General features: G+C 36.2%; 1 protein-coding gene and 1 pseudogene across 1 annotated transcript in view; both read right to left on the bottom strand.

Moving 5' to 3' along the window:
• Lrrc9 (leucine rich repeat containing 9) overlaps window positions 1-27,583 on the bottom strand; it is a 90,558-nt gene that overhangs the window by 53,128 nt on the left and 9,847 nt on the right. Inside the window, exons 8-17 of the mRNA XM_010605909.2 lie at window positions 24,580-24,735; window positions 21,650-21,846; window positions 20,606-20,737; window positions 14,395-14,571; window positions 13,972-14,089; window positions 8,553-8,685; window positions 6,731-6,853; window positions 5,707-5,822; window positions 4,173-4,385; window positions 546-665 (exon numbers count right to left, since the gene is read on the bottom strand). Coding sequence (XP_010604211.1) covers window positions 546-665; window positions 4,173-4,385; window positions 5,707-5,822; window positions 6,731-6,853; window positions 8,553-8,685; window positions 13,972-14,089; window positions 14,395-14,571; window positions 20,606-20,737; window positions 21,650-21,846; window positions 24,580-24,735 — 1,485 coding nt within the window. The remainder of the gene's footprint in view (window positions 1-545; window positions 666-4,172; window positions 4,386-5,706; window positions 5,823-6,730; window positions 6,854-8,552; window positions 8,686-13,971; window positions 14,090-14,394; window positions 14,572-20,605; window positions 20,738-21,649; window positions 21,847-24,579; window positions 24,736-27,583) is intronic.
• LOC117287185 lies at window positions 22,927-23,101 on the bottom strand (annotated as a pseudogene).

Here is a 27,583-nt window from a genome sequence, read left to right as displayed (position 1 = left end):
CCCCTCTGGGGTCCTTGGGTCCTTCCTGGGTCTGTTGTCGCGCAGGCCGGGAGCTTACACTTTCTTATTTGGACTGTATAATTTTGCATGTTATATATGAAGTGAGAATTATAAAAGTAATTTATTCATTACTTATTACATTTTATGTAATTTTTTTTAAAAACCTAAACTGTCTTTTCAAAAGAATAGCTCTTTTTTAAAAGTCCTTATTGCAACTCATCATTTGTCCTTTAGTTTTACGATTGTTTTTGCAATCCCAAGCTTTTTAAAAAACAAAACATTAAACTGGCAAATTCAGTTTGACCAAGTTATGCAAAGTGATTTGGTATACACTATGCAATGGCCACTCACATCTAATTAACATGACCATCACCACCGATGCTGTGTGTCAGATACAAGGACTAGTTCACCTTACAACTGAAAGTTTATGTCTTTTGGCCAACATCCCTTCCTTTCCCCTAGCTCTGACACTACAGGAACCACCATTCTATTCTTTGCTTTCTATAATTTGGCCTTCTTTTAGATTTGCAAAGGACAGTTCTTACCAAGTGGTATACGTCATCTAAACAAGTCAATTCATTAAAACTGATGTTCAGTTTCCGAAGTCTGGTTAACTTGGAGAGATCTCGCAGTTTACTCAAGCTGTTGCCGTGTAGATTGAGACTCTGAAGTGAAAAAATATATACATGAATTAAAAATAAAATAGATTACATGCTACATCCTACCTAATTTTTAATATCTACCAGGTTTTGAAGAGTTACTTGAGCCAATATAATGTGTATAAGAAAGTAGTTATTTTAAATGACATTAAGAGAATGTCAGTATGAAAAAAAAAACTCTAATGATGTGTGCTGTTAAAAAGGTAGGGTAGTTTATACTATACTTGGACCTGGTTCTTCAATATCATTTCCCATTGGTCTAAGGTTGTCAATAGTTGGCATGACATTCTTTTTAGACATAGTTAAGATATTAGGATGGTTCTATTTCTCAGGCTAGTCAGTAAATAATGGGAACCCTTGAGAGTTTTGGGTATCTCACAGGAAGAGATAGTAAAGATGCATCTTGATTGCAGGAACCTGAATAAGAGCTCTAGACCAAGGAAGACAGGCTGTGAATGGGGACGTGAGAGGACCTAACAGCACTGGAGGAGGTGGGGGAGAGTCTGATACAACACCCACCTATGCCAGAATACGGTCCAGATGTTCCTGTCCACTGCATCCTTGGTTATGTGAAAATGAATGTTATCACGTTTATATTTAGGAGAGATCTTGATGCCTACATGCTTTTCTGTCTTCAAATGACACAGCTGTGAATTGTACCAAGTGAAGATTATACTCATTGATGACAGTGTAGTAAAAAAAAAGCAATGCCACAAGAAAATGTGTAAATACAAATGACTACAGTATTTTCAGTGAGTGAGTAGCACCATGATAAAATCAGGTGTGTATTCAAATCATCTGCACTTACCAACATCATATACTACTGTAGACATAACTAAATTCTTCAAAGGGAAAAACAACTAAATTTCTAATAGCAGCCAAAATTAGTTAGAATTGTGAAGAAGGGTCAAGTTATGCAGGCTAGTTATCTTACAAATTAGATATGAGCATCATCCATGCTAAGAACCTAAAGACACCTTATATTCAACACCTTATGTTCAGCTATACAACTGAATTCATCATCTTTCCATACGTATCTGCTTGGTTGCCTATATTTTTAATCCCAGTTAAGAGTTTTGTGATCTAACTTAACACATTATTGATCGCCCCTTTTCCATATGCACTTGATTGCAGAAATGTTTTTCAAGCCACCTGCTAGATTTTATCACTACTGTTGCATTAGTACAGATAACATGATCTCCTTTGGATTACTGCAATGTGAGTTTTCTACTAGGTTTCCGTACCAATAGTCAGACTTCACTTAAGTCCATCCACTAGCTACCAAAGTTAGGACCTTTAAAAATAAAAAGTCTGTTGCTTAGGGAGAGGACTCTACACTTCAAATACAGCTTCTAAAACCCATCTTCATGTGGCTATAACCTTCTCTTCCAGCCTCAGCTTGCTCCATCTTCCTTTTAATTCCAACCTGTATCTTGGTCTTCAACTGTCACAACTCTGTATCTTAAAGTGAATTTCTGGGTGTTTCTTTTTCTTTTTCTTTTTTTTTTTTTTGTGGTCCTGGGGATCGAACTCGGGTACTTGCGCTTGCAAGGCAGGCCAATGAACCGCTGAGCTAAATCCCTGGCCCTCTGGGTGTTTCTTGAAGACACCACTATCTTTCAAAATCGTGTGCCCAAGGTAGAGTGTTTTCTCTGTCTATAAGCTATAAGCAACTAATAATCCACTCAAAACTCACCTCTGTGAAGCACACTGCACTGAGGTTGAGGCAGGGAAAATAATGTATTCATTTTAAACTCCTAATTCTTACTGCATTGCCCAACACATAATTTCTAATAAATTATAGGTGAATAAATCAATGCAAAAGGCAGACTTGTAACAACTCTAATTTTTAGCATTTGTGCTGTGAAAGAATACAAAATTCTATGTTATATATACTGAGGCTTTTATTTCTGTTATGTGATTTTAGGGATAGCCTCATAAAACTCAATCTACTGGGAAGATTAAAAAGAACATAATAGAAATGTGCCTTTAGTTGCTCTTATAATAATGGCACAAAGGAAGGGATGCAAAGGTTATAATACCTAAACCTTCTTGTTGCAACACCTAGTATTCCTACTAGAAGCTGTAGCAAACTTGCTGGCTTTTAAGAAACACGGGCAACTTCAAGATGAAAAAGCAGCTATTCATCTGTCACAGGAGCTCATCAAATTAATGCGAAGTTGGCTGAAATCACAGGCAGGTCAATGTTTTAGGAAGTCTGGTTCTCCTCCTCTACTTTATAAACCAAAAATAACCAAAAGATCTACTTTGCTGATTTTAAATTTTCAGTGAATCCCCTTATGCCTGCAGGAATACATATTGTGGAAGCTCAATCTAACCAGAACACATTCTTTGTAAAAAATTTCATCACTAAAACTTTATTGTCAAAAATGTATCACTCCTATATTACGTATTGACATTATACTACGAAACAATAATTTCTCCATACTGTCAGCCATAAGATTGGTCTTGTAATCACTATTCTGTACACTTGTGGTACAGAAGCTAACACTGCCATCCTATAATGAAAATATCCTCACATTAACGTAAACATTAAGATCTCCTCTTTTCACCCTAGATGCAAAGATTTGGTGGATAGTAATAAGAGCATTTCATCAAATCAATCCTAAGAATTTCTGGAAAAATAATTTTCTGAATAACTTCAGAACCAGACTTAAAACTATTGATTTCACTTATTTTATTTAAATATCCTTCATTCTCTTTCGGCTTTATGCAGTCACTTGAGAACAATATGTCGTAAATAATGAGTCTAGGAACCTGGCAATGGAAAAATATCTTTCCAGATAAAGATAACGTCTGCATTTTTAGCTTTATCTCAGTTTTGACTGTACACCAGAATTGTGTGTGTCAACCCTAGAAGCTGATTTGAAATGTATATGCCTTCATCTTAATCCTACGAAGAGCTTGTTATTTAGATAAATCACTTGTTAATTGGAGAAGCATCTCAAATGAATATCAGCAATTGAAATATAGCAAGGCTGAACTGAAATGTGCTAGTGTAAAATATACTCCAGAATTCAGACTTAATCTGTAACTATCTCAGTAATGGGTTTTCATAGTGACGACATAGAAAATGACGTAGTTTAGATATTTGGGTTAAATAAAATGTGTTGTTAAAATTAATTTTACCTTTTCAAAGATAACCCCGCGAGGACTTACAAAGCGTATGTTGGTGCTCACTGCATTACTGCAGCACAAGTGTAGCTGTGTGTAGAAGGTGAGGACTGGGTACTTTTAAACTAGAAAGCATGATCCCTGGCATCAAGAGGTTGGTGGCTTATCGAGGACTTACAAAGTGTATGTTGGTGCTCACTGCATTACTGCAGCACAAGTGTAGCTGTGTGTAGGTGAGGACTGGGTACTTTTAAACTAGAAAGCATGATCCCTGGCATCAAGAGGTTGGTGGCTTAGTGTCTGTAGACTTTATGTACTACAGTCTAATTCCAAATTCGAGGTTCTCGTCTTGAAATTTCACTCCTCATCACCACTTACCACAATATGAGTGTAAATATTAGTCTTGGCAAGGGAAAGTATTGTTTCATCATCCAAACTAAGAAGTTTTGGTCGGGGCTTAATTCTCGGCTCCATTTTCATGACATCATCATCAAATTTCAAATCCTGGGATAATATTGATCCTTCTGAATAGTTTTTGCTCTCTTCTGTGATGATATTATTGAACGTAGAAAATAAAGAGTGGGCCTTGACCTGAAAATTTATATGAAATGTTCAAATTTTGGTTGGTGTATTTATCATTTTGAAAGACAGACAGGCTATGGAAAAAAGATGAAATGACTTTTCTCAGTTATATAGTACAGTAATATCTGTGAGAGTCAGAATCATTATGAAATCTATGGTTAAGACCAAGGACCTTTCACACCCACCACAAATTTCTTAAAACTGGCAAAAAAACCATTTTAAATGTTTTATAACAAAAGACTAGAAAAAACAACAACAAAAGACTAGAAGTCATGAGGTATAAATCAGAAGGAACTGAATTCACATTTAGGAGAAAAAATGTAAACTCTAGCCAAAACATATGCGGGAGAAAAGCACTTAGAAGATCAGATTTAAAAAAATAAAAAATTGATGTTCAGAGCAGGGTGCTGTCCTCATTAGAAAATTAAGTAATTACAGTAAGAATTGAGAAGAACTGAGCAAGAGCTGTAAAAACAGAGACGGCTCCAGAAGAAACCAAAATAGTTCACCAAACAATCTCTTAAGGCCGAGGAGAATAAGACATCTACAATTTTTTTAAAAGCTGCTATAGTAAACAATAGGGTAAACACTTCAATGTTGAAATAAAAACAATCATTAACATAAAAATGTGTAACAAATGCTGAGAAACCAGATAGCAGCAGATCATATTAGGAATCTGGAAGCTAGTGTGTAGCAATCAAAAGAATAACATATTTGCCCCTACGTACTGAAGGCAGAAACAAGTCCAAAGCACATTGTTAAAAGGAAAAAAAAATCCCAGAAGACTTAGAAATTACATGTATAGATAAAATGGTATATGTTGTTATGAATGTAAATGTACAAAACAACAACAACAAAAAGGACTGAAAGCAAATCCGCAGAACTGTTAACAGGGAGAAGTGAAGGCTTAGTAGAAAGGCAGATTTTCATGTTTAGGCTGTACTGTTACATATAGTTTGAAGCTTTTCCAGTGAAATTATATCATGTGTCACTTTTATAGTATATCTGCATAAGACAAACATTTAGAGGGCCGGGGATTTAGCTCAGTGGCACCGTGCCTGCCTCGCAAGTGCAAGGTCCTGAGTTCAATCTCTGGTACCAAAAAGAAATAAATAAAACAAAACAGAATCTATTAAATACTTAGGTAGTAAAATGACTTGTTTTGAAAATTAAGACTTCACCAAACAGCCAATACACATACACACACATGCACATGCAGTGGTATCCACACACTAGGCACTGTACATGACATAACATTGACAGGCTACAAATTACTATTCTGTTCCTATTTAAGGAATTTCTCCTCTTAAATATATCTAATGATCCATACCACTGTAATATACTCAAATTCAACGATGTACTCTGGCAAAACAAGGTCATGATCAAAGACAAACCACTTGCACTGCCGAAAGCCACAATCACAATTTCTTTGTCCCGTGACAGAATCTAGTGGAAAAGACAAAAACAAGCAAGGCATTCAAATATACTTTTTAACTCATACATAGATTATATAATAAAGTGTTCTCAAAAACTTGCAACAATTATATTTTGAGGGCTTTTAAAAAAATCTCCCCACCCTCAGCTTCTTAACTGTATTCATATTTCTTTTCAGTCCACAGACTAGTGGAGTTTACCTTTACTCAAATCCTTTTCCCTTTTATATTTTTTCACGTTACTACTGAATAAATGGCTATGTATTTTTGAGGAATGTATTGCTTTAAAACCTTTGTCGTTAACAGTTGAGGTTCTTTTTCTTTGAAAATTAATACATTTATGTCACACAGGCAGGCAGGCACAGTCCTTTACACCCACAGGACCTGCATCGGTGGATTCAACCAACCACAGAAGGAAAGTATGGAAACAAAGTCTGCAGTGAATATATACGGACTTCTTCCTTGTTATTCCATAAACATTACAGCATAAGAACTATTTAAAGAGTGTTTATACTGTGTTAGGTATTAAAAGATGTATAGAGACTATATAGGAAGACTGTGCAGGTCACACACAAGCGCTACATCGTTTCATAGAAGGGACCCGAGCATCCATGGGTTTTGGTGTCTGTCAAGATGAGCGGCCCTGGAGCCAATTTCCCAAAGATACTGAGGGATGACTTGTGTAGGAACATCGTAATTACAGTATATATAAATGTGTGAAATAGACTATGCACACACAAAAATAAGTTCAGGTAGGGAATAGAAAAATTATTAGTATCCAGAAACAGATTTTATACAAAAATTTACCAACTTGGTTAGGTAGAGGTTAAACTATATGCTGTAAGCTATAAACTGTTGTATTAAGTATAAATGTTTTCGATTCAGAGAGATTAAACTGCATTTCCTTTACGGTGGGCATACTTCGTAAATATTTCTGAGGAATGAACACGGAATTAACCATGGGATAGTTGGCTTGACTGATGGATTCCTGTTCACGAGCTTGAATACTCTGGCCAAGAAAAACCTTTGTAAGGAGGAGGATGCCTAAATGAGAAAAAAAAAATAATTTTTAATAATAAACCACTTCAGGAATTTTCCACTATAAACTTCTCTGTTGGTTCTGACTTATCGGACTTGATTTACATTTTGTAAACACAAAGACCTGGCTATACTGCTTGTCATCTTACAGCACACATCCCCACCACGTGATCCAAAATACCTGGAGGAGGCACGCAACCAGTATTTCCTGAATAAATGAGGAACCATCTGATTATGTGAAGCAAAGGCTTACAGAAAAGAAAGAACACATTTAGCCATGTTTTTCTGAAGTCATTTAAAATGTCTTTTTGTTGTTAAATAAAATTTATATAGCTTAAGACACTAAAAGGCACTAAAAACACGTGAGAATTTTTCCCTTTAGATTAAGATCCTAGGATTCACCTAAGTACTAAAGATTCCTAAGAATCAATAAATCTGAAAAAATCATTTCCAATCACTACATATAAAACAGTCAAAAGGTTGGTTTTACAATGTATGAGACAAAATGTAAATTGGAGGAACATAATTGTTTTTGGAAAACATATTCTGTAAGGTTTTGGTAGAACATCATGAAGTACTTCTTAAGATGGGAATGGAGAATTTTTTTTAAAAGTAGCAAATGGTTTTTTCAAGTGAGGCATCCTTAATTCAATAATTGGTAGAATTTTCTCATTATTAACTCACTGCAAAACACACATACTTCAGTCCTACACAAACCATCTTAGCAGATCTACAGCCTGGAAGCTGCTCTTCTTCCCCATTCTGTGGGCAAACTCTTTCACAAGTGTCCTGAAAATTGTTTCCTATACTTACTATGTATGTATTATTATTTTTATATACTTCTGTACATATTCATTTATATATTTTATATTATTATACCATGTATTGTTATATTATGTTTATATATGCTTATTGTGTATTATACAATCTTTTGTATATATAACATATACATAATATATAATATAAATAAACTTTTGACTGTTTTATATGTAGCGATTAGAAATGATTTTTTCCAGTTTTATTGATTCTCAGGAATCTTTAGCACTTAGGTGAATCCTAAGGATCTTAATCTAAAGGGAAAACATACTCATATGTAACATGTATGTATTTACATATATAATTCACTTTAAATATATAGTGAATAAAAATGCTCACATGTAATATATATATATAGTAATTTTAAATAATAAAACTTTATCTTCTATAAAGCAAACCATGGACTTCACAATTTGTCTCTAGCTGATTTTTCTTACCATCTTACATTATGATTATTCAAGACAAATAAGTCCTACCATCTAGAGTGCTTTATGAGATTATTAGATACGTGGGCCATTTTCTCTTCTTCCTGTGACTCTGCTGCGTATGTAACATGTATACATATTTGCGTGCATTCACATATACAGCTATGTTGCATTTATTTTTATGAAACAACATAACTAACAGGCTGCGAAAAGCATATGTAAATTGTATTAAATGTCTGAATGATAAATGACTCCACTAACGCTGATACAGAGTGAAATACACTAAACATTCGTTGACAATGTGGCTAAATTAATAAAGTCTTCATCATTACATTAATAAATATAAAGCAAAATGGTTTGATGAAACCTCCTGGGTTAGGAAGACCAAGTATCAAAAATGATATAAAAATAATAAACAAATCTGAAAGACTTCAGAGTTCAAAAACACTCTATACTTGTATTACCATGTCTGAAGAGCTCAGGATTAAGAGAGCTTTTCTTCTCATCCTTGTATTTTTGCTGTAGAAACTCAATTCGGGGACATTCACACATACTTAAGCTGTTAGCAAGGATAACGGCTTCCTTTTTGAGAGGCAGCTGCAAAGAATAAACACCTGAGTTTTTGTGTTTTTTTTATAAAACTAACAACACCTTGATCTCAATACAGATGGTTTATTGTTTTGTTTATGTGTCTGGGCAAAGAAATGTGCAGGCCATGCTCAATGAAAAGAAGCAGATCCCCTCCAGGTGCAACTTCATTCTGCAAAGCCATTTAAATATTTTAAATTCATGCACAAATAGGTTTATACAAAAGTGGGATAGAACAAAATCTGCTCCTGGAATAAAAAGCCAGTCAGGTCTGACCACACTGCCGGGCATGGGCAATAGCTTTCAATGAGCACTCAATTAGCAATCTTGTTAAATCCAAAAAGAAAGTCCTGTGGCAACGGGGTGGCACATCAGTGAAAGTTCTTATTTATGATGTTTTGGGATAATCGTCTTCATTGTTCTCCGGGAACAAAATATTGGGCTGGGGATTGAAAGCACAAGAGACCCAAGTTCGATCTCCCGTACAAAAACAAACAAACAAACAGAAACAAAATATTTCTTATTGTGCCAATGCATCAAAATTTCACTTTGCTTTGTGACTAACTTTATTTCTCAAAAGTGTTTCATCACTTTTGCATTACTTGCTATGCAAACAGCTCTAAAAAGCAAAATAAATTTCTATTTTTACAAATAAAACTAGAACTCAGACACTACATGACCTGTTCAAGAACAGAATTAGAAATTAGCAGTCATGACTTAAACACAGATCATTTGTTCTTGTTACAATCACAGAGTTTTAAATTTGTCACTTGTTTTATATTAGCAGCCACATTATTTAGAATTATAACTTTTCTGAAATGGTAAGTATATATTTTTTCTTATTGAAATATATTATCCAAAGAACTTCTTAAAAATCAGTAATTAGCCAGGTATGATTGTCATGCCTATACCCAGCACTGTGAGAGGCTCTGGAGCGGGGCCACAAGTCTGAGTCTAGCCTGGGCATCCTGTTTCAAAAAACAAACACATTAAAGAACATCTTGGGCCAGTTGTAGTGGTGCATGCCTGTTATCCCAGCACTTGGGAGGCTGAGGCAGGAGGACTGCCATGAGTTTGAGGCCAGCCTGGGTTATATAGTGAGTTCCAGGCTAGTATGAACTGCATAGTGAGACCCTGTCTCAAAACAAAACAAAACAAAACACCTTTGGAATGTAGCTCGATGCAAATGGCCTGGGTTCCATCCAAAATGGGTCATGTGACCACAATTCCCACACTCTGGTAAGTAAACCTCATATTGCCAATGATCATCACTGTCTGTTAACTCCAGCCTATGCACATAGCACTGCGAGGGTAACCCACGACCTTGGCCTTCAAAGGACAGGGGAAAACAGAAACAATATCTAAGAATTTAAAATACACAGCATCACAAGACATGTTAAAGAAGATATTCTTTTTAACTACAGTGATAAGGAAAGAATTTGAAGAGGTAATAGGATTGTGACTAGGCCTCAAAAGCTGGACATATTTCAAATAATCAGAAATTAAAGAGAAATTATTTTTAAGAGGAAGGAAATATATGAAGGTACAGAACAGCATCTATACACTTATTTCCCTGATTCGGACTAAGAATCTTTTTATAAACAAAGTCCTTGCCCTTAAAGACTAGTAGAGAAATGCACACAGATGACAGCATTCAGTAATCAAGGTGCTACAATAACAACTCTGCCATTTAATAGACTAACACTTGACAATTTGCAGGATTATCCAGTAACCCACTGTTCTCTGTAATCCCCATTCAAGGACAGGACGGGACTTTCTGAAACACTGATGTACTCCCACCCAGTCATGCTGCAGACTTTTCAAGTGTCATTTTTTTTCTTGAGTTTTGTTGATGCCAGTGGTAAGTGGTATTAAAATGATGCATATTGTAGAAAGCAATGAAATGGAAGGCAACTTGTTTCTCTGAGAACTAAGTAGAAAATTAAGTGAAATTTAATCGTGGTTGTTTGCCAAAATATGTCTGGGTGAGGCCAACGCCTAAGTTTTGTGGTGGTGAGTGGAATTCAAACAAACTATTTGGATTTTTGTATTCCAGATGCTTTGCCAGAATCTAAACACATTTTCAATTCTAAGGAAACCAAATATGAAACATGATTCTAACTGATACAAGGTAGTTTAGGGAGAGTTCCAATTTCACAGCCAAAGCTTTTGGCCTTATAAAGAAGCTTGAGAAATGAATGTAAATTTATGTGTTGAATTGACTATAGAATTTTTAAGTAAATAACGTTAACAGGTCATTTTAATTAGCTTTTTTAAAAATTTGCAAACAAGGAAACAGGGGGCCAGCATTTGAAAATTCAGGAAAGGCTTCACAGAAAACACCTCTGAGCCAGAGCTTGAAGGATAATAAGTAAGCATGGCACAGAGAAAGGGGAAGGAAACAGCACAGAGCTTGAAGGATAATAAGTAAGCATGGCACAGAGAAAGGGGAAGGAAACAGCATTTCATCAAAGGTAAACATGGCAATAACTTGTGTTTAGGAGAATTACAAGTACAGTTATATATGGCAATAGGAAGTCAAGTTGAAGTTAGTTTTTTTTCTCTACTCCAGCCAGCCCACTGCCTACCTAGCCCAAACCTCTTATCAAAACTATTCACACCCTGGGGCTGGGGCTTTAGCTCAGTGGTTCCACTGCCTGCCTCACAAGCATAAGGTCCTGAGTTCAATGCCCGGTACCAAAAAACAAAACAAAACAACACAACAACAACAACAAACACAAAACTACTCACACAGCTGTCAACTGAATGAGAGCCTGTTATGGCTGATATCTGGATGTCCCCCAAAGCCTCATGGGCTCTCAGGTGGGGCTCTGGGAGGTGACAGGTTCACGGGGGCGTGATAATCATCAGTGGGTTAGTCCCTGATTAGTCTACAGCTGAACTGCTGTTAGGAGGTGAGATCTGGTCCTAAGTGGGTCACTGGAGTGTGGCCTGGGAGGGATTTTCTCTTCCCTGCTCCTCCCTTTACTTTCTTTTCTTCCCTGCTATGCCTTGAGTTGCTTCTCCCCTGCCATGGGCCACCCTGCCCTGGAGTCGCCTGACTATGGATGGAAGCCTCTATAAACCGTGAGCAAAACCAAACTTTTCTCCATTAATTTATGCGTATCAAGTATTGTGTCTCAGTGATGAGAAAGTAACTCAGACAGAAACCATCTCTTAATGCAGCACATAATTATCTTCATTTGCCTATGCTTGTCATAGCACAGAAACCTAGCTCATCTGATCTTACACAGGGATGACTCCTCCACTTCTAGGGTCTTCATAATAAGAGTACTTGATGGTATCTGGAGAAAGGCAGAACAGTGAACGTTGATCTTGTGGGATTCTCATGTTTAGAGGCAAAATGAGGAACAACAAAGAAACAGTGACAGGACAATTAGAAAATAGGAAAACAGCAGGAATGTAATATTGTGGATACCAAAGGAGAATTTCAAAAAGGAGAGGGAGTCTAACAAATAGCATCAAATATTTTAGACAATAATGGTAAAATATATCGAAAACTTTCTATGTAGCAGGCACCGCTACATGAACTTTTTTGTCTTTTTGGTAACTTTAAATAATACATTTTGTTTAACCCAATATATCCAAAATATTATTTCAACATGTCATCAATATAAGAAGTATAGTCTTTCATACTAAGTCTTACAACACTGGTATTCATTTTAAACAGGCACATTCAGTTTGGACTAGCTACATTTCTATTGCTCAGTAAGCAGTGGTTACCCTGGTGGACAGAGCAGCACTGACAGCTGTTAGGAGAATTAAAGAAGAAAAAATCATCTCTTTTAGAAGATACAGAAGAAAAACCATTTGACACAGTACCGGTGAGCAGAGAAAATGAAGCGTCCTCCCCTCCCTCACCCCACCTTCCGGGGCTATGACGGGGTGTAGTTCCCTGAATCAACACGAACAGTCCCTCTGCTTTCTGCAACCCTGACTTCCTCACCTGCTGGCTGCCCTAATGGGAAGTACAGTGAGCACACTCTCACGACCCCCATCCGGCCATAGCCACTGCGGGGGCTTCCCTGCATAGTACCCTGCCCTCTGCTCTTTCTCCCTCCAACCCAATCTCCAAGGAGCAGCCAGAATACATTTGTGGGGATTTTATTACATAAAATATAAAGATGACTTTACTGCTTTTTGAACAATCAATCCAGTGTCATTACTTCATTTACATTGTTGCACAACTTTACCCCCTATTCAGTTCTACAACCTTTTCTGTATCAGACTGAAACTCCTTATGTATTGAACAGTAAGTTCCCACTCCTTCATCTCTCTCTCTGTGCTTTCTTTCCCTAATTTACAGATCCTAAGTATTGCTTCCTGGCTTATTTCTTTTAGCCTAATGTTTAAAAGTTCTTCCTTATGTCAGAATTTCCTTCTTTAAGGCTGATGATATCCCACTGTTTGTAGGTACTGCTTTTTCTTTATCCATCATCTATGGCTGCACATTTGGCTATTTCTACTCTCTGGCTATTTGAATAGTATTCAATAACTACTTCATGCACTCTCTCACTAAATCCTACCAACAATTCTGCAAAACAGATACTACTATTCACTTTACAGCGAAGAAAAAACAGGGGCACAGGGATGAAATCTTTTGCAGTGGCGAGTAGCAAAGTGCGGACTCAAGTGCACCAATGTTAGAATTTTACGTGTGCCATTTCTGATGTGGAAATGGTAGGGAAACTTCTGCTAAGTAACAGTGTGCTGCAGTTACCTTGTCTAGAGTGTGAGGACTGAACAGAGTTGGCTGGGTATTCTGGAGTTCAGGAGTAGTCAGCGAGAAAGCCACGTGGGCCTTACAGTGGAAGACAGTGGGGTAGGGAAGAGAGAGCTGGTGGCAGTGGACCGACAGAATCTAGGGTGGGTTCCCAGAAAGGCTGGCTTTCTGCATGTAACCTAGAAAGAGCAGCAGAGTTAAGAGAATGGCTTTTTTTCACGTTAGAAAAGACCCTTAAGGAGTTTCAATAGATATAAGATTAGTAATAAGTTTACAGCCACTTAAGGAGATTTCAAAGGCATTAACAAAAGGATCACAATACAGTACAAAAACAAGATGCCTAGAAGGATTAAATATAGCTCACGGATAAAATAATTCATGGGGATACGGGAAGGATGCTACGCTTTGTAGGATGTCACTAACCTTTCTGTGAAACAGCCAGAGTTTGCTAGAAACATCCATCAGTGAAAAGACAAGGAAACAGGCCTAACCTGTGCCAGAGCTGCACCCATGAGAGAGAAAGCCTGAGTCTAACTGATGTTTTACTCTACCTTGCTTGTTTCACTCTCTTTGAATCCTTTTTCAAGTATCTGTAGCACATGCTTTTTCTTCACTGTAACTTCAGGATCAAAAACATAAAAAAGGCATTCCAGCATCTTGCGATAGCTCCTTGAGAATAATTGGAACAGAAGGAAAAAACAAAACAAAACAGTGGGAATTGGTTTCACAAAAGGTTAGGTAAAATAATCACATGCCTTGCGGAGACATTTCTGTTGATAGTGGATGTTCCCTCAGTTTTAATAACTTTACTCTCCGCCCCCACTCCAAAAAGAACCAGTGCAGATAGATAAATGAGGTCATCATAGCTAGGGTGTATTTTTAATACTGTTAACTTTTAAAATAGTCCTTTTTCAAATAAATAAAACAAAGCCTGATTTTTATAAAAGTTTTCATCATGAAATTCAATTTCTTACTCTGAATCATGCATATCTCCATCATCCAAAAACTTATGAAATTTCTCTTCAAATTTAAGTCTCAGAATACGATTGGTAACTTTAATGACACGTTTTATTTTTACTCCCGTAATACCAAATGTTCGGAAATCCCATGTACAGAAGCGTGATAGAATTAATTCATAACAGGAATTATACCTATGTGGGAATACAACATGTACATAAAGAAAATAACAGATTTTATTTTGGTTCAAATCATACATACTTAGTCAATCAATAAAAGATGCTAAATTCTGAAATACAGTGAAAAAGTTTTATTATTAATTAGTCTATATTTTTTTCTGACAAGAAGCTAACTTGTTTGACCAATCCTCTCTTTCTAAAATACTTTCTGCATCCGGTCTTGGTGAAACTACATATTCCTGGCTTCCTGCTTACTGGGTGCTCCTTCCTAGCTTTCTCTGTGGGTTCTTGGGTAGCAGACTTCTGGTTGGATTTTCACAGGGATCCGCTTTAGGTTTTCATCTTGCCACAGACACTCTCTCTAGGTGATTTCATCTGGTCCTTAGCTTTGCATATATTCCCATAAATTACAACATTTTATTTCTAGCCTTTATCTCTACCCAACGTACCTGTGTATACCCAGGCTAGACTGTCGAATTACCTACGTGATACGTCCATCGGTGTGAGTCATGGCTCTCTCAAACATAACTTGCACTGTAACTGACCTCAAACTCACTCCTCCTGAGTGTTTTCCATCGCAGTACCATGTATGGCACAACTACCTAACTCGCAGCCTAGGTTTGAAACACAGAAATAACCACCTCCTCTCTTGCTTGCCGATGTGGAATTCTTGAGTATGTCTGTGTGGTCCGAACACATATTTTGATCTAAAGTACAACCTGACATGATCACATTTTATCACTACTATTGTCATATCCTAGTCCAAATAATCATTACTGCTCAGCTGACTACTGTTACAACTTCCTAAGCAGCAATTCAGAAATGAGAGAGACAATGTCTCTGCTCTCATGGAACCTACCTTTCAGGAGCAATGGCAGAAAGTGAACAGGTAAAGCCAAAAATAGAATAATTCCTAATTTTAGCAACTACCGAAAGATCTGCATAACTTAACTGAATAAATCGATATTTTTCAAATGGCCAAAATGCATAAGGTTACATGTGAAATATTTGAAGAAATATTTGAAGTACTATAGTTAAATAATAATTAAAGTATAAAAAGTTCACTGATTTGGTTTCAGATTCCACACTGGAATTAACCTATTGATGTATCAAAACACAATATATCACAATAAATTACAGAAGCACTTGTAAGAATTTAGCCATCTTCTATTCAGCCAGATATTAAAACATTTTGCAAAAAAATGTAAAATAAGAATATTCTTCCCAGCAGTGTTTTTTTTTTCTATTTTGGAAAATAGTTATCTTTCATTAAAGTATTATTTATGAAAAAAAAGATAGAATCCTGGAGAAGATGTCAGAAAAGATATCTGATCTGAGGACAAAAGGAGGGGTGCAGATTTTAAGAACACGGAGGCACTAGAGATGTTGGTTGACTTTCTGCTATCTGGTTTAAGGCTACAGAATCTAGATTGAGGTTTTAAAAATAGAACATTCTGACAAGAAAATAGGGGATGCATGTAAATATATATGGGTCAATTTACCATTATGGACACTCTAGGCCCTCATATTCAAAATCTACCAAGGCCTGAACTTGAGTGTGAGCGAAGATCACAGAGTGAGCTTCCCCTTGAGCCTAATACCTGAGCATCTAAGCTGCCCAAACCCAACTGATCTCAGAGGAGTTTACAGTCACTAGAGGAGACAGAAATGAATAAAACAGTGTTACAGTCCAGAATGATACTGCTAACCAGTTCAAAGATCTCATGAAAAAGCCACATTGCCAAGTGCAGTTGAAAATTTGCTGTGCCTAGAGGGATCACTTCCTGAATCTAAATTAGCCACATTTAACCTAAATAACAAGTCTTGGAGCCACTGAAGCTGTCTCTGATAGGGACTCACGCCATAGGCATTTTAGATAAGGTTTTTGTGATTTAGTGGATCATAGCGGGGCTGGAGTTATTTTCATGGATGGACAATATTCAGCTTCTAGTCTGGGTACAGATAGCTCCATGAAAGAGTTTTCTTTTTCTGCCAGAAATCCAGCAGCTGAGCAATGATAAAGCTAGGGTTAGGGACACAAAGATATTCTGGGTGAAGCAAGCAAAACAAACAAAACCATTCATGTGGTATCACCTGTGAACCAGGAACAGGAAGCATGGTCGAAAAGGAGTAATGATAATTTAGAGACATCAAATTCTGCTCTGTAGGTGAAGGGTCTAAATACAATTTGAAATGAAACAGCAACTAAAGGTTTTCATTTGGTTTTGTTTTTAAGAGTGCTTTCTGTGAAGGAAGCAAGCCAGCAAGAATCATATGAGAGACCATTTAGGAATCTTTGCTGATTAACGATCATTGAGCACCTGCTACACCAGGCACTGAGATAAGTGTTGGGACAAGAGCCAACTCGTGGCACCTGGCTGGTTGTGGAGACTGAGGCAGAGAAAAGGTTCAAGAATGTCTTTGATGCTTGTTGAGAATGGGTAACCAAGAAGACGTCAAAACCCAAATAGAACAAAACAATAAAAATTCAAGGTGAAGTATTTTCACATGACCTCACCTACACCTACTGTTACCTCATGCAGTCATGGGGGTGCTTTTCAGAGGGGGTGGATCTAGAGTGTGGGGTACTGGGATCAAGGGTGTGTGATCTAAATCATTTCACTGATGGTTTGGCATAGCCCTGGGTAGGATGGAGGGTGTGAGTGCTATCCTGCCCTAGGGGGATAGCCTTGCATAAAAGGCAAGGGACAGAAAGAGGGCCAATGCCCGCTCACCTTCCTGCTTGCTGTGGACTATTTCTCTTCAATGCCCCTCTGCCAGCCAACTATGGATCGAAACCTCTACAAACTTCAAGCCAAACAAAGCTTTCCTTCTTTAACTTTCGGTGTCAGGTATTTTGCCTCTGCAACGAGGAAAGTTTAACTAAGATGTAAGTTCAGGTGGACTAAATGGTTGTTTCCAGATTACAGTTCGAACCTAGCTCTTCTGTCTCCTTTGATGTATTCTGTTACATCTTTTCTTTTAATGTGTTGAGTTTGCTTTGCCAGTTGGACATCCAGGTAGAAATATCCAGGAGACGTTTCTCTGTCTAATAGCCTCAGGGCTAGCGTCTAGGAGAGAGGTTGTAACTACAGGTAACATGAAAGCACAGCAAAGGAGACTCAGAAGGAAAGGCATAAAAAATTAGAAAACATTTAAATACAAAAATCAAGAGGAATGGAATTACAAGGAAGGAGTGGCTGACAGTATCAAATGCTTTATGGTCAGGAGAGTGAGGGCCCTCAACTTCCCTGAGTACCCTCACTTAGAGAGACCTGAATTTGTAATTATTCATACTGGTGTTTATCAAGAACTAAGACACGCAATTACACTAAAAGATGCCTACAGACTTTTGTTAACATGCGAACGATGTGTTTAACAACATAGAAAGCACCCACTTTCAAATGGTTAGAACTTAATCTATTAGATGAAGGCTTACTACATACTGTTAACTGACTTGCTGATTTAAGCCAATGTTTTCTTGTATACAACGTTTTTGCTGCTACAGCTCCTAAAGAGTACAGCATGAAATCTTTACTTATAGTTAAATTATTGAAAATATATACATAAAAGTGAAATTGTTAAAGGAGTACTTATAAGTACTTCATAAGCCACACAGGAGCTTATAGATACTCTTTTGTGGTGCTTTAAAGTTTCGTTTTAAATTAAGCAGAAGAACAGCATTTTCCTTGCTCATGAATGCTGTCTAATGTTGAGGGGTAACTCACTTGGCAACACATAGGTAAATCTGCAATGATAAAGCTAAAGTGGCAGCAATCAACTGGTAAGTCTCTAAAATAATGACGTTAGAATCAAAAAATATAACTTTCATAAAGGAAATTAAGATGTGTTCAATAATATACAATTAGAAATCTGCAATTTTTTTTTACTAAAGTAATAAAGGCTGTTTTACTAGAAAATCTATTTGAGTCCTACTTCTGCTCAAGTGTTTTTTATAAAGTACTAAATCCTTGACCTTAGAAATATTAAGAAGAAATCAATGTTTAAATAAAACAACTAGAAATGGAGCAGATTCCAGTTTAAAGCACTTTAGTTATTATTTCTTAATATACATTAAAGATCAGCTCCAAGATGGCCAAATCTGTAATATTCTTAAAGTAAAAAAATAGTCCTTGAAATTCTGCCATCATACATTTGATTATCTCCTTAAAATGGATCAAGGTTATTCTTATCAAAATCAAATAAACAATTGTTCATGCTTATCAAAATGTAACAAAGCAATCTAATTTGGTATTAGGCTGATATACTTATCTAAATACCTTTTCAGTAATTTCATTTTTAAAAATTTTTCACTAGTCTAGTTTTGTTAAGATTTTTTTTTTTTTTTTTGAGATAGGGTCTCACTGTGCAGTTCATGCTAGCCTTGAGCTCACTATGTAACTCAGGCTGGCCTCAAACCCACAGCAATTCTCCTGCCTCAGCCTCCGAAGTGCTGGCAATACAGGAGTGAGTCCCCATTCCCTGCTAAGCCACTACACCTGGCTAAGAGCTTACTTTGCAGTAAATTGAAAAAAAGAAACACAAGAGACACCATTTAGTTTTACAATTGAAAAATCATGTCTTTAGTTGTTTATGCAGGAATTGACATGAATACCTTTTATCTTATACATAAAACTCAAGTACCAAACAGTGTAAACTGCTATGTAAATGGATAAAATAATACGAAATAAAGTTTTTAAAAGTCTCTTTCTTTCGCTCCTGAGGGTACTTCTCAAGAAGACCTGTGAGAAGCTTTTATTCACTTAAGAGTAAAAATTATCTCTAATGGAAATCTAGGGGCTTGGCTTAAAGAAACTTCTAATAATCACTTTTTTTTCCAAAAAATTCATTTTGCATTCTACTCCTCAACACTCGGTGTTTATTTTGTGACTGGCTCAGTAAACTGTGTTCCACATCAAGGCACCAAGACCACTTACAGCGCCTCCTGGTGAACCTCAAACACCTGTATTCGCACTATGGTTCCAGGGCAACCCCTGATGGTTCACAGGCTCCTCAATTTTGAGAAAACAACTTCAGAAATATGAAAGTCATCATTAATGACAGTTTTCATCCAGGCTTTCTTTTTTCTTTAAGCGTTGTGCCAGGTAATACACTCATTTCCTATTTCTTCTGACAGCTAGGTCTTGGAGGTGAACTCCATTTTCTGTTTCTCTTCCCTGTAGTTCTCTCTAACTTTGTCTATATGGGCTGTTGATCCCAAATCTGGGCTTAAGCACATGCCTTAGTAATGTGTAGTGCTCGGCTGCACCCTGACCACACAGCTAGCTCTAAATAAAATTTTTCTTTGATCACGGGACTACAGGATACTTGCTAGGAAAACTTCCTTCTATGTTAACAAGGCTATTTGCTTTGGTAGTCCCATTGTGTTTTAGTTTCTCAACCAATATTCAGAATCCAGGCCTCTATCCAGTGCAGAAACTTACAACAGAAACCTAATACTTTACTATAAACTATTTCTTTCTAAATAATTCTCTGGTTCTTTAGCACAGGATAACTGGGTAAAGATCGATGATATATCATTAAGATGCCTTCAAGGTTAGCTGACAGTGACAGTGTAAACAGAGAAATGCATAAGTGGTAAAGTAGGTAACCACCAATTTTTGTTCAATGAGGATTTTTCACGAGAATATTTGGAGAGGGGGACATTTTAGAATTATAAGCTGATATTCTAGTTGATGAAACCATTACTTAAAGTTATTTTAAAACCATACTTATTTCCATTTCTTCATTTTCTCATATTTTTTTTCTTTTCCCTTATTCCCTTTCCCCTACCCTTCCCACTTTCCCTACACCTTTAGCCCTTTTCTTCCTATTTCACATGGTCAATTATGTCATTAGGATCTTATGTACTATTAAAGTTTTTCACACCAGAGAAACTATTCGGTATTTACACGTGTGACTTATTTATTTCACTTAGGAGTATATCCTCAATATGTATCCATTTTCCTATGAATGAATCCAATTTCTCATTCTTTATGGCTGAGTATTCAATGAAAAAAAAACATACTTAAACTTCAAACAGATTTACCAGTCATCAGATCTAGTCCCTTGTTCAAAATGGATATTTCCCACCATTTCCAATTCAATTAGCAAAAATGAGATCAGTAAGCCGTGGCTTTTTTTCTTTTGCTTTACTTCAATATGATAGATTGCTTCAATTCTAGTGAAGAAAAAAATATATACAGCTATTAGAATGATCTAAAAATCATGAAAATTCATGATAGTTTCTTTTAGCTGATGTTAAAATATATCAGTTTCCTTTTTTTCAGTGAATGAAGAAAGCTTTTTAATACTTAAACCAAGTCAAAGACATTCTTCTTTTTTCAATTTACAACCACCTTAAATTTTAACTTGAGGATATATAAAGATTAGAAAACTACCCTGGGTCTAACGCTGCAGCTTTTTTAAAATCTTAAATAATTTTCACTTTTTTATGATTTTATTTTCTCAGTAAAATGGCAATACTATTTCATATCCATGTCACAAAAGGCTGTCTGAAGGCTTATACACTGCTAAGACTCACAGCAAAGAGTGAGGCACAGAATAAACTCCCCATACCAAAATGTTAAAAATGTTATTGTTAACATCTTTATAGGGCAGGCTAATTTAACCACTTAATGCCGTAAATGTAAAAATAAATAAATAAATAAATAAAAATTCACAGTTCTTACTAAGCCTCCTTATTTAAATTTTTAGTTGATGACATGCACATGAACTTGTTCTCACAGGATTCAGACAACTGTGTATGTACCTGGCCGGATCTCATTGGTTTGGTGAGTCCCTCTGCCAGCAGTACCCTTTTGCTTTCAGTGTACAGAGATGCAACAAGAAGGCACATAAAAGAGGTTCACTGTTCCTAATTGACAACCACCTCTACCACAGAATGCAGGCCAGCTGTGACCAGGGGATGCATGCTCATTACACACTAGGAAGTGGACTAAGGAAATCATATCACGTCTTCATTTTCTATCCTTTCCATTCCTGAATAAGGATACTGAATTTAACTGATGATCCCCAGACATTCTTAGCTTCTCATATTTCAACTCTGAATGACATAATTCTTTAAACATACTCATCTAGTTTTTTGTTCCAGAATGTTACCCTTTCATTTAAGGCATTTAGTTTGATCATTATCTTCTGTTGAAGATTTGGTTCTTCTATGACAGTTTCACAACTCTTCGATTTTTCAACCTCAGTGACTTTATTGTTATTGGATCTGTCACTGTGCCCTTTGCCAGATCTCTTGAGTTCAGCCAATTCCCGTTCCAACTGTTGAAAACCACGCAACAGAAAGGAAAATAATAAAACATGGTAAAAGTGAAGTCTGAATTCAGTTATCACTTCTTTAGTGAGATCTGTTAAATAGCTTAACAAGGTAGAAATTTAGGTAATAAACAGGGCAGGCGTCATAACAGCCTCCCAGGCATGTGATAGCAACTTTGGTGAAGTTCAACTAATTTCCTCTGAGCAAATGATAGCTGTAAGTACTTCAAACATGGCAGTCTCTCAATTCAAAATAAGAAAAGCAAAGAAATTGATTCTGAAATTTGATGTCTGCTTATATTAAAGCCAAAGTAAAATTAAAATAAGTGCCAGCTTTGATGTAAATGAAATATTTAAACTTTGAAAATTAAGTTCTGATTTTTTGGACACCTACTTGTCAGTGACTTTTCAACATAAACATAAGCTTATTTTTCCATGATTCCAGACAACTGTGTATGTACTCTACTGTGTACATGGTGTTCTGGGGAAAAGTCAACCACAAAACAATTAAGAAAAGCTTGCATATAGGGGTACACATTTATCCTTTTTCCTTGGTCTCATATGTCTCAAGTCAGTGCAAGGACTGAACGGTCAAAACTGTGAGCCGAACTAAACTTCTTCTTTAAGTTGCAAGTGTCGGGTATTGCGTCTTAGCAATGAGAAAGTGACTAAGATACTTGGGTATTTTAAAATATTGCAGGAAATATTCTTTATCTTGATTGATTACTGAGGTTTGGAACATTCCCTTAAATTTTGAACCTAGCCAAGAGCCTTATTTACCTTACTGTAATCTTAATTTTGTAGTATTTTAAAATAAGTTGTATTGTACAGAAAGTATATGAATAGAAATTTACTAATTATCTGTATTTTCTCGGTAAAATGCCTATGTAGAGCTATATTTCTTTTTAAAAAATTAAGCCTATGTATAAAAAATGTTTATAGTCTACAAAATCTATGATTTTTATGTTTCACATTTGGAGATTTTATTTAATGCAAAGTAGGCATACTTAATCTGAAAATCCAAGATACGAAATGCTCTACAATCAAAATTTTTTGCATACATTTCAGATTTCAGATAAGGAATGATCAGCCAATTAATTTGCAAATATTCCAAAAATCTAAAAAAATTCCAAAATCTGAAGCATGTTTGGTGCCAAGCATTTCAGATAAGAGATGCTCAAGCTGTACTTGCATCTTCAATTAGCAATAATCACGCCTCGGATACACCTCATTGGCTACGATACTGCCAATGCACAAAGCTTGTACTTGCATTTTCATATGGAAATGGCAAATATGACTTTCAGGTACTGGTCTCTTGTGGTTTTTAGTCAAATAACTTACATTTTATTAAAATTTTACTTGGATGTTTTACTGATTATAATAATTAAAACTTCATTTTGAAAAAGTATTACATGCATTTCAAAAGCCTCCTTGGTTTTTACAATGTACTGCTCTGTCATAAACGTGAGCATCTCTCCTCTTGTTAAACAGGAAGTGTAGCTCCGTTTTCTTTCCTGTTATTAACAGTGCAGTGGTGAGTAAACGCTGAACGGAGTGTTAGGATAAATGACTAATAGTGCAGTGGTGAACAACCGGAGAGCGGAGTTCGAGACCTAGGCTCACTAAGCTAAGGGCTATGAGCACCCTAAGGCTCATTTCACCAGCCTGGGCTCTTGCATCTGTGCTTTGATAGCTGATAATTGAGCTGCTCTTTCGAGGGTTTATTGGTCATTATTCCCCCCCGCTGCACTCTTTTCTTTTCTCTCTCTCTCAGTGCTCGTTTATGTACTTCGCTTCCCTTTTCTATTTGGATATTTACTTTTTATCTTGCATCATTGAGAAGTACTAGCAGGTATTATACTAAGGATAAAAATCAGTGGTCCCTCATTTTTGTTGAAAACTTTTTCTTTCAGATTGTCATCTGTTGCTAACTTTTATTAATAATATTTTTAATATACAATCATTTTGCTTTTTTTAAGATTAAATCTGTATCTTATTCCTTTGTGATTTCTAGTACTTATTTTATGTAACAAACTGAGATAAAATACATTTGTATATGTTTATTCGAATTTTTTACATGTTTTTATTTTGCACATTTGATTTTTTTTACTCACTGCTATTTAGTTTTGGTACAGTGTAAACTGAGGACTCAACTCCCCTACTTCTAAATAGTTTGGCTATTTTTTTTAAAGCAATTTATTGAATACTCCATGGTTTCTTCAAACTTTTTTAAAAATAAAGCTTTAGGTACACAAGAGATTGTTTTGAGGAAAATAATCCTTAATTTTTAGGGTCTATTTTTAATAAGAGAAATGCAACTTTAAAAGCTTATACTACTAAAGTATAGCTTGATTCAAAGATCCTACTTTGCTGTATCTCTTTAACGGTGTTAGTAAAGGGATATTTTAACACTTTAAACAAGAAAATGCATTTTTAGCACAGGCTGCTGGTATCTAATAAAAATACGGCTGAAGTATATACAACAGATCTCTGTTACTCTCTCAGTCACACTGAATCTCACAGCTTTGTAAAAATTTCACAAGTACATAAGGCTATACTGGTTTTTAATTGAGGATTTCTAGTCACAGAATGCAGCCTGGAATCAAAACAATTTTTAGTGCAGGCCTGAACTGACATTCAGTATTAATTGTATACTTATATAAACTTAGAAGATTTTGCTACCTTATCTGACAATTTTTTAAAGATATATGACTGAAATTTTACATTATTAGATCTTACATTTTTTTCCACAAAGCTGAGTAACTTTATTTGTTCTTCTGGCAACTTTTGTAATTTGCATTTTCTATCATTTAATTTTTCAAGGTCTTCATTAAGATGCCTCTGAACAGTTTTTATACACATATTGTAATACATTATTTTTTTCATTACTGTGGTCTAAAAGTAAGAAACAAAACAACAAAAGATCAGGTAAAAGTAATCATGGGTCAGTACAACTGGTATTATGTGAGGATGACAAATTCTGCATCCCGATGGCAAGGTTCTCTTACTCAATTACAAATAATGAGGACAGCTGGAGGCCCATGGCTCACAGAGTTCTCTACTTAAATTTAATATGCAAACCATACAATTCCAAAGATGGCCTTTGTGGATAATATTTATGTGTGAGACATATTCACATTTATTTCCAGGATGACAGCATGAAGACAATAAAGACAGAATTTATAAAATAGTAACATTTAGCTAGTGAGACAGTACTACCAAAAATATACATAGCTACAATTATTCCAATTTGGCTAATTTAAGGAAAAATAAAGAAATAAAAAGAATAAGGATCAAATGTAACATTACTCAATTCATATTTTCAAAGCATGGCTATGAAGTAGGATTATTTTCCCCAAATCTATAAAAGGATGCTCTAAATGAACAGGTCTTAGTCTGAGCAAATTACTAAATTATCAATCTAATTCAATTATCTTAAATTTCTTAATATCATACATTTATTAAGTTGATCATGATACGTCAACTAAATCTACCCTTTTGAAACATACTACCTAAGTGGTACCTGACAGTTGTATCAAACAAAAAAGACGGAGGACAGTACAAATAACCAGACATGCTATGAAAATGTGACCTGGTTTTAGTCATTTACCTGAAATAATGAAAGAGCTTCTCTTTATCAAGAAATGTATATCTCAAAGAAATTGGAAAGCTTATACGTTTTAAACACAAATTTTCTACAGCTACAGGGGATCTTTTTATGTGATTTATGTATCATAAACATAGTATACTGATACCTCAGTTCACAAACTTTATTCATTCCATGATTCTGGAGAAAATGGCCATGTTGGTGTTCATGCAAAAAGAGATGGCCACAGTTATGTTTATCACCCAATGCAGAGTTCACAACAAAATTTTGCCAAGTACTTCCGCTTGTGAACCAAGCTGTTCACAAACAAAAGCATTTGTGACCTCAGGTGCCGGTGCATTAACTTAGATTCCAACAGAATTACTGGCATAAAAGAGACAGAGTAAAAATATACACATGGTATGTGAGCAGGCCAAAATAATTCCTCTATTCACAAATATTAGGAAGTTCTGAAATTGAAATTACTAAATTTCTCTGACAAAAATATTAGAAATATAAGACAAAAACTTCTTTTCTGAACATGCTGATATAATGTAAAATGTCACAAACTGTGTAACAATTCCTTATTTGTTATTTACGCTACTCCCGACGAGTAAGTGTTATAGTTTAGATCTGCAGTGTCCTCCAAAAGCCTCGTGTGTTTGGACAGCGAACGGCTCGTGAGGGAACTGTACTGAACGTGCTGAATGTGCTGTTAGGAATGTGGACCTTGCTGGGGGTGGCCACCGGTCACGTGACCTACCCATCCACACCATTCCCTTCCGGTTCACCCAGCCCATGGCTTTAAGCACTGCCTTTCTGTCTACGATTCTCCTGTCTATAGCTCCACCCTGAGAAACTCTCTTAGATTCCACAATCGCATACCCAATTACTTACTGATTATGTCCCGTTAGATGTTCAAAAAGCATTGAAACTTTGCCTAAGGTTAAATGTGATTCTTCCCTGTAAACCTACTCTCTGTCATCTCATCAAAAAACAAATTGCTCTTTTAATTTCTCAAGCTAAGATTTTGGAATTACAGTGGTACCTTGGATTGTGAATGCTTTTGTTTGCAAACACTGTGGTTCACAAACAGAAGCATTTGGCAAAATTGTGTTTTTATGTGCAAACTGCATCAGGTGACAAACATTCTGTGGCCGTCTTTCCTATGCAAAAACAAACATGGCCACCTTTTCCAAAATCACAGAGCACATTAAGTTTGTGAACTGTGGTACCTCCGTATTTTCTAGTTCTTTGTTTTGTACCTCATATCCAGTTCATTAGCCAATTCAGATTGGTTCCACCTTGTACTAACACCAGAATTCAACTTCTCACCTCTTTCTATATTAATACCTTGTATCAAAGCATTCAAATCTCTTGTCTAAATTGCTGGAGTAAACTCCTAAGCATCTATTCTGAATTCACTGTCTAAAACGATTCCTTTAAAAAGTATGTCATTCTATTCTTCCTCTGCTCACACATTTCCAGTGGCTACCATCTTACTCAAAGTCAAAGGACTTCTACAGAGTCTCACATGATCTGTCCCCATCATTCTTATTTTCATCTCTTACTTTTCTGTCACACACTCAACTGCAGCCAAACTTCCCTCTTGGTCGTTCTTCAAATATGCAGAGGTAAGTCCCTGCCTCAGGGACTTTGCACTTGTTGATCCCTGAAAATCTCTTTTCCCAGAACACAGCCTGCTCCTCACTCCCTTTGGTTTCTGTGCAAACGTCAATCCATCAGCAAAAGCTTTCCTAACAATTCTGCATAAAATAGCTGCACCCCTTCCTCTGCCCCTCCCAACCGTCCCCTTTCACTCACCCTTGTTTTACTTTCTCCGCAGCATTTATCATCATCTCACACGCTAGGTGTTTACTCATCTAGCTGCATATTAGCTGCCCCTCTCCGAAAAAAAAAAGCTTCAAGAAAGCAGAAGTTGGCTGGGTACTTGTCTCTAAAGGTTCACCATACTGGGTAGATGAAGGAGGTGGTCAACTAATTTTGTGGCGCATGTTCACTGTGTACATTTTGCACAATCTCTGCTACATATAAAACTACAGAGAGGATACCAAAATTTAAAAAATGTCACTGTTAATGGGAAGTTGTGCTGCTAATTTTCACTTAGCATTGTTAGAGACAAACAAGAGTCTCTCC

Source organism: Fukomys damarensis, unplaced genomic scaffold (assembly GCF_012274545.1).
Source record: "Fukomys damarensis isolate Sample0158 unplaced genomic scaffold, DMR_v1.0_HiC HiC_scaffold_21, whole genome shotgun sequence".
Classification (NCBI taxonomy): Eukaryota; Metazoa; Chordata; class Mammalia; order Rodentia; family Bathyergidae; genus Fukomys; species Fukomys damarensis.
This window is presented reverse-complemented; position numbering and strand designations above follow the sequence as displayed.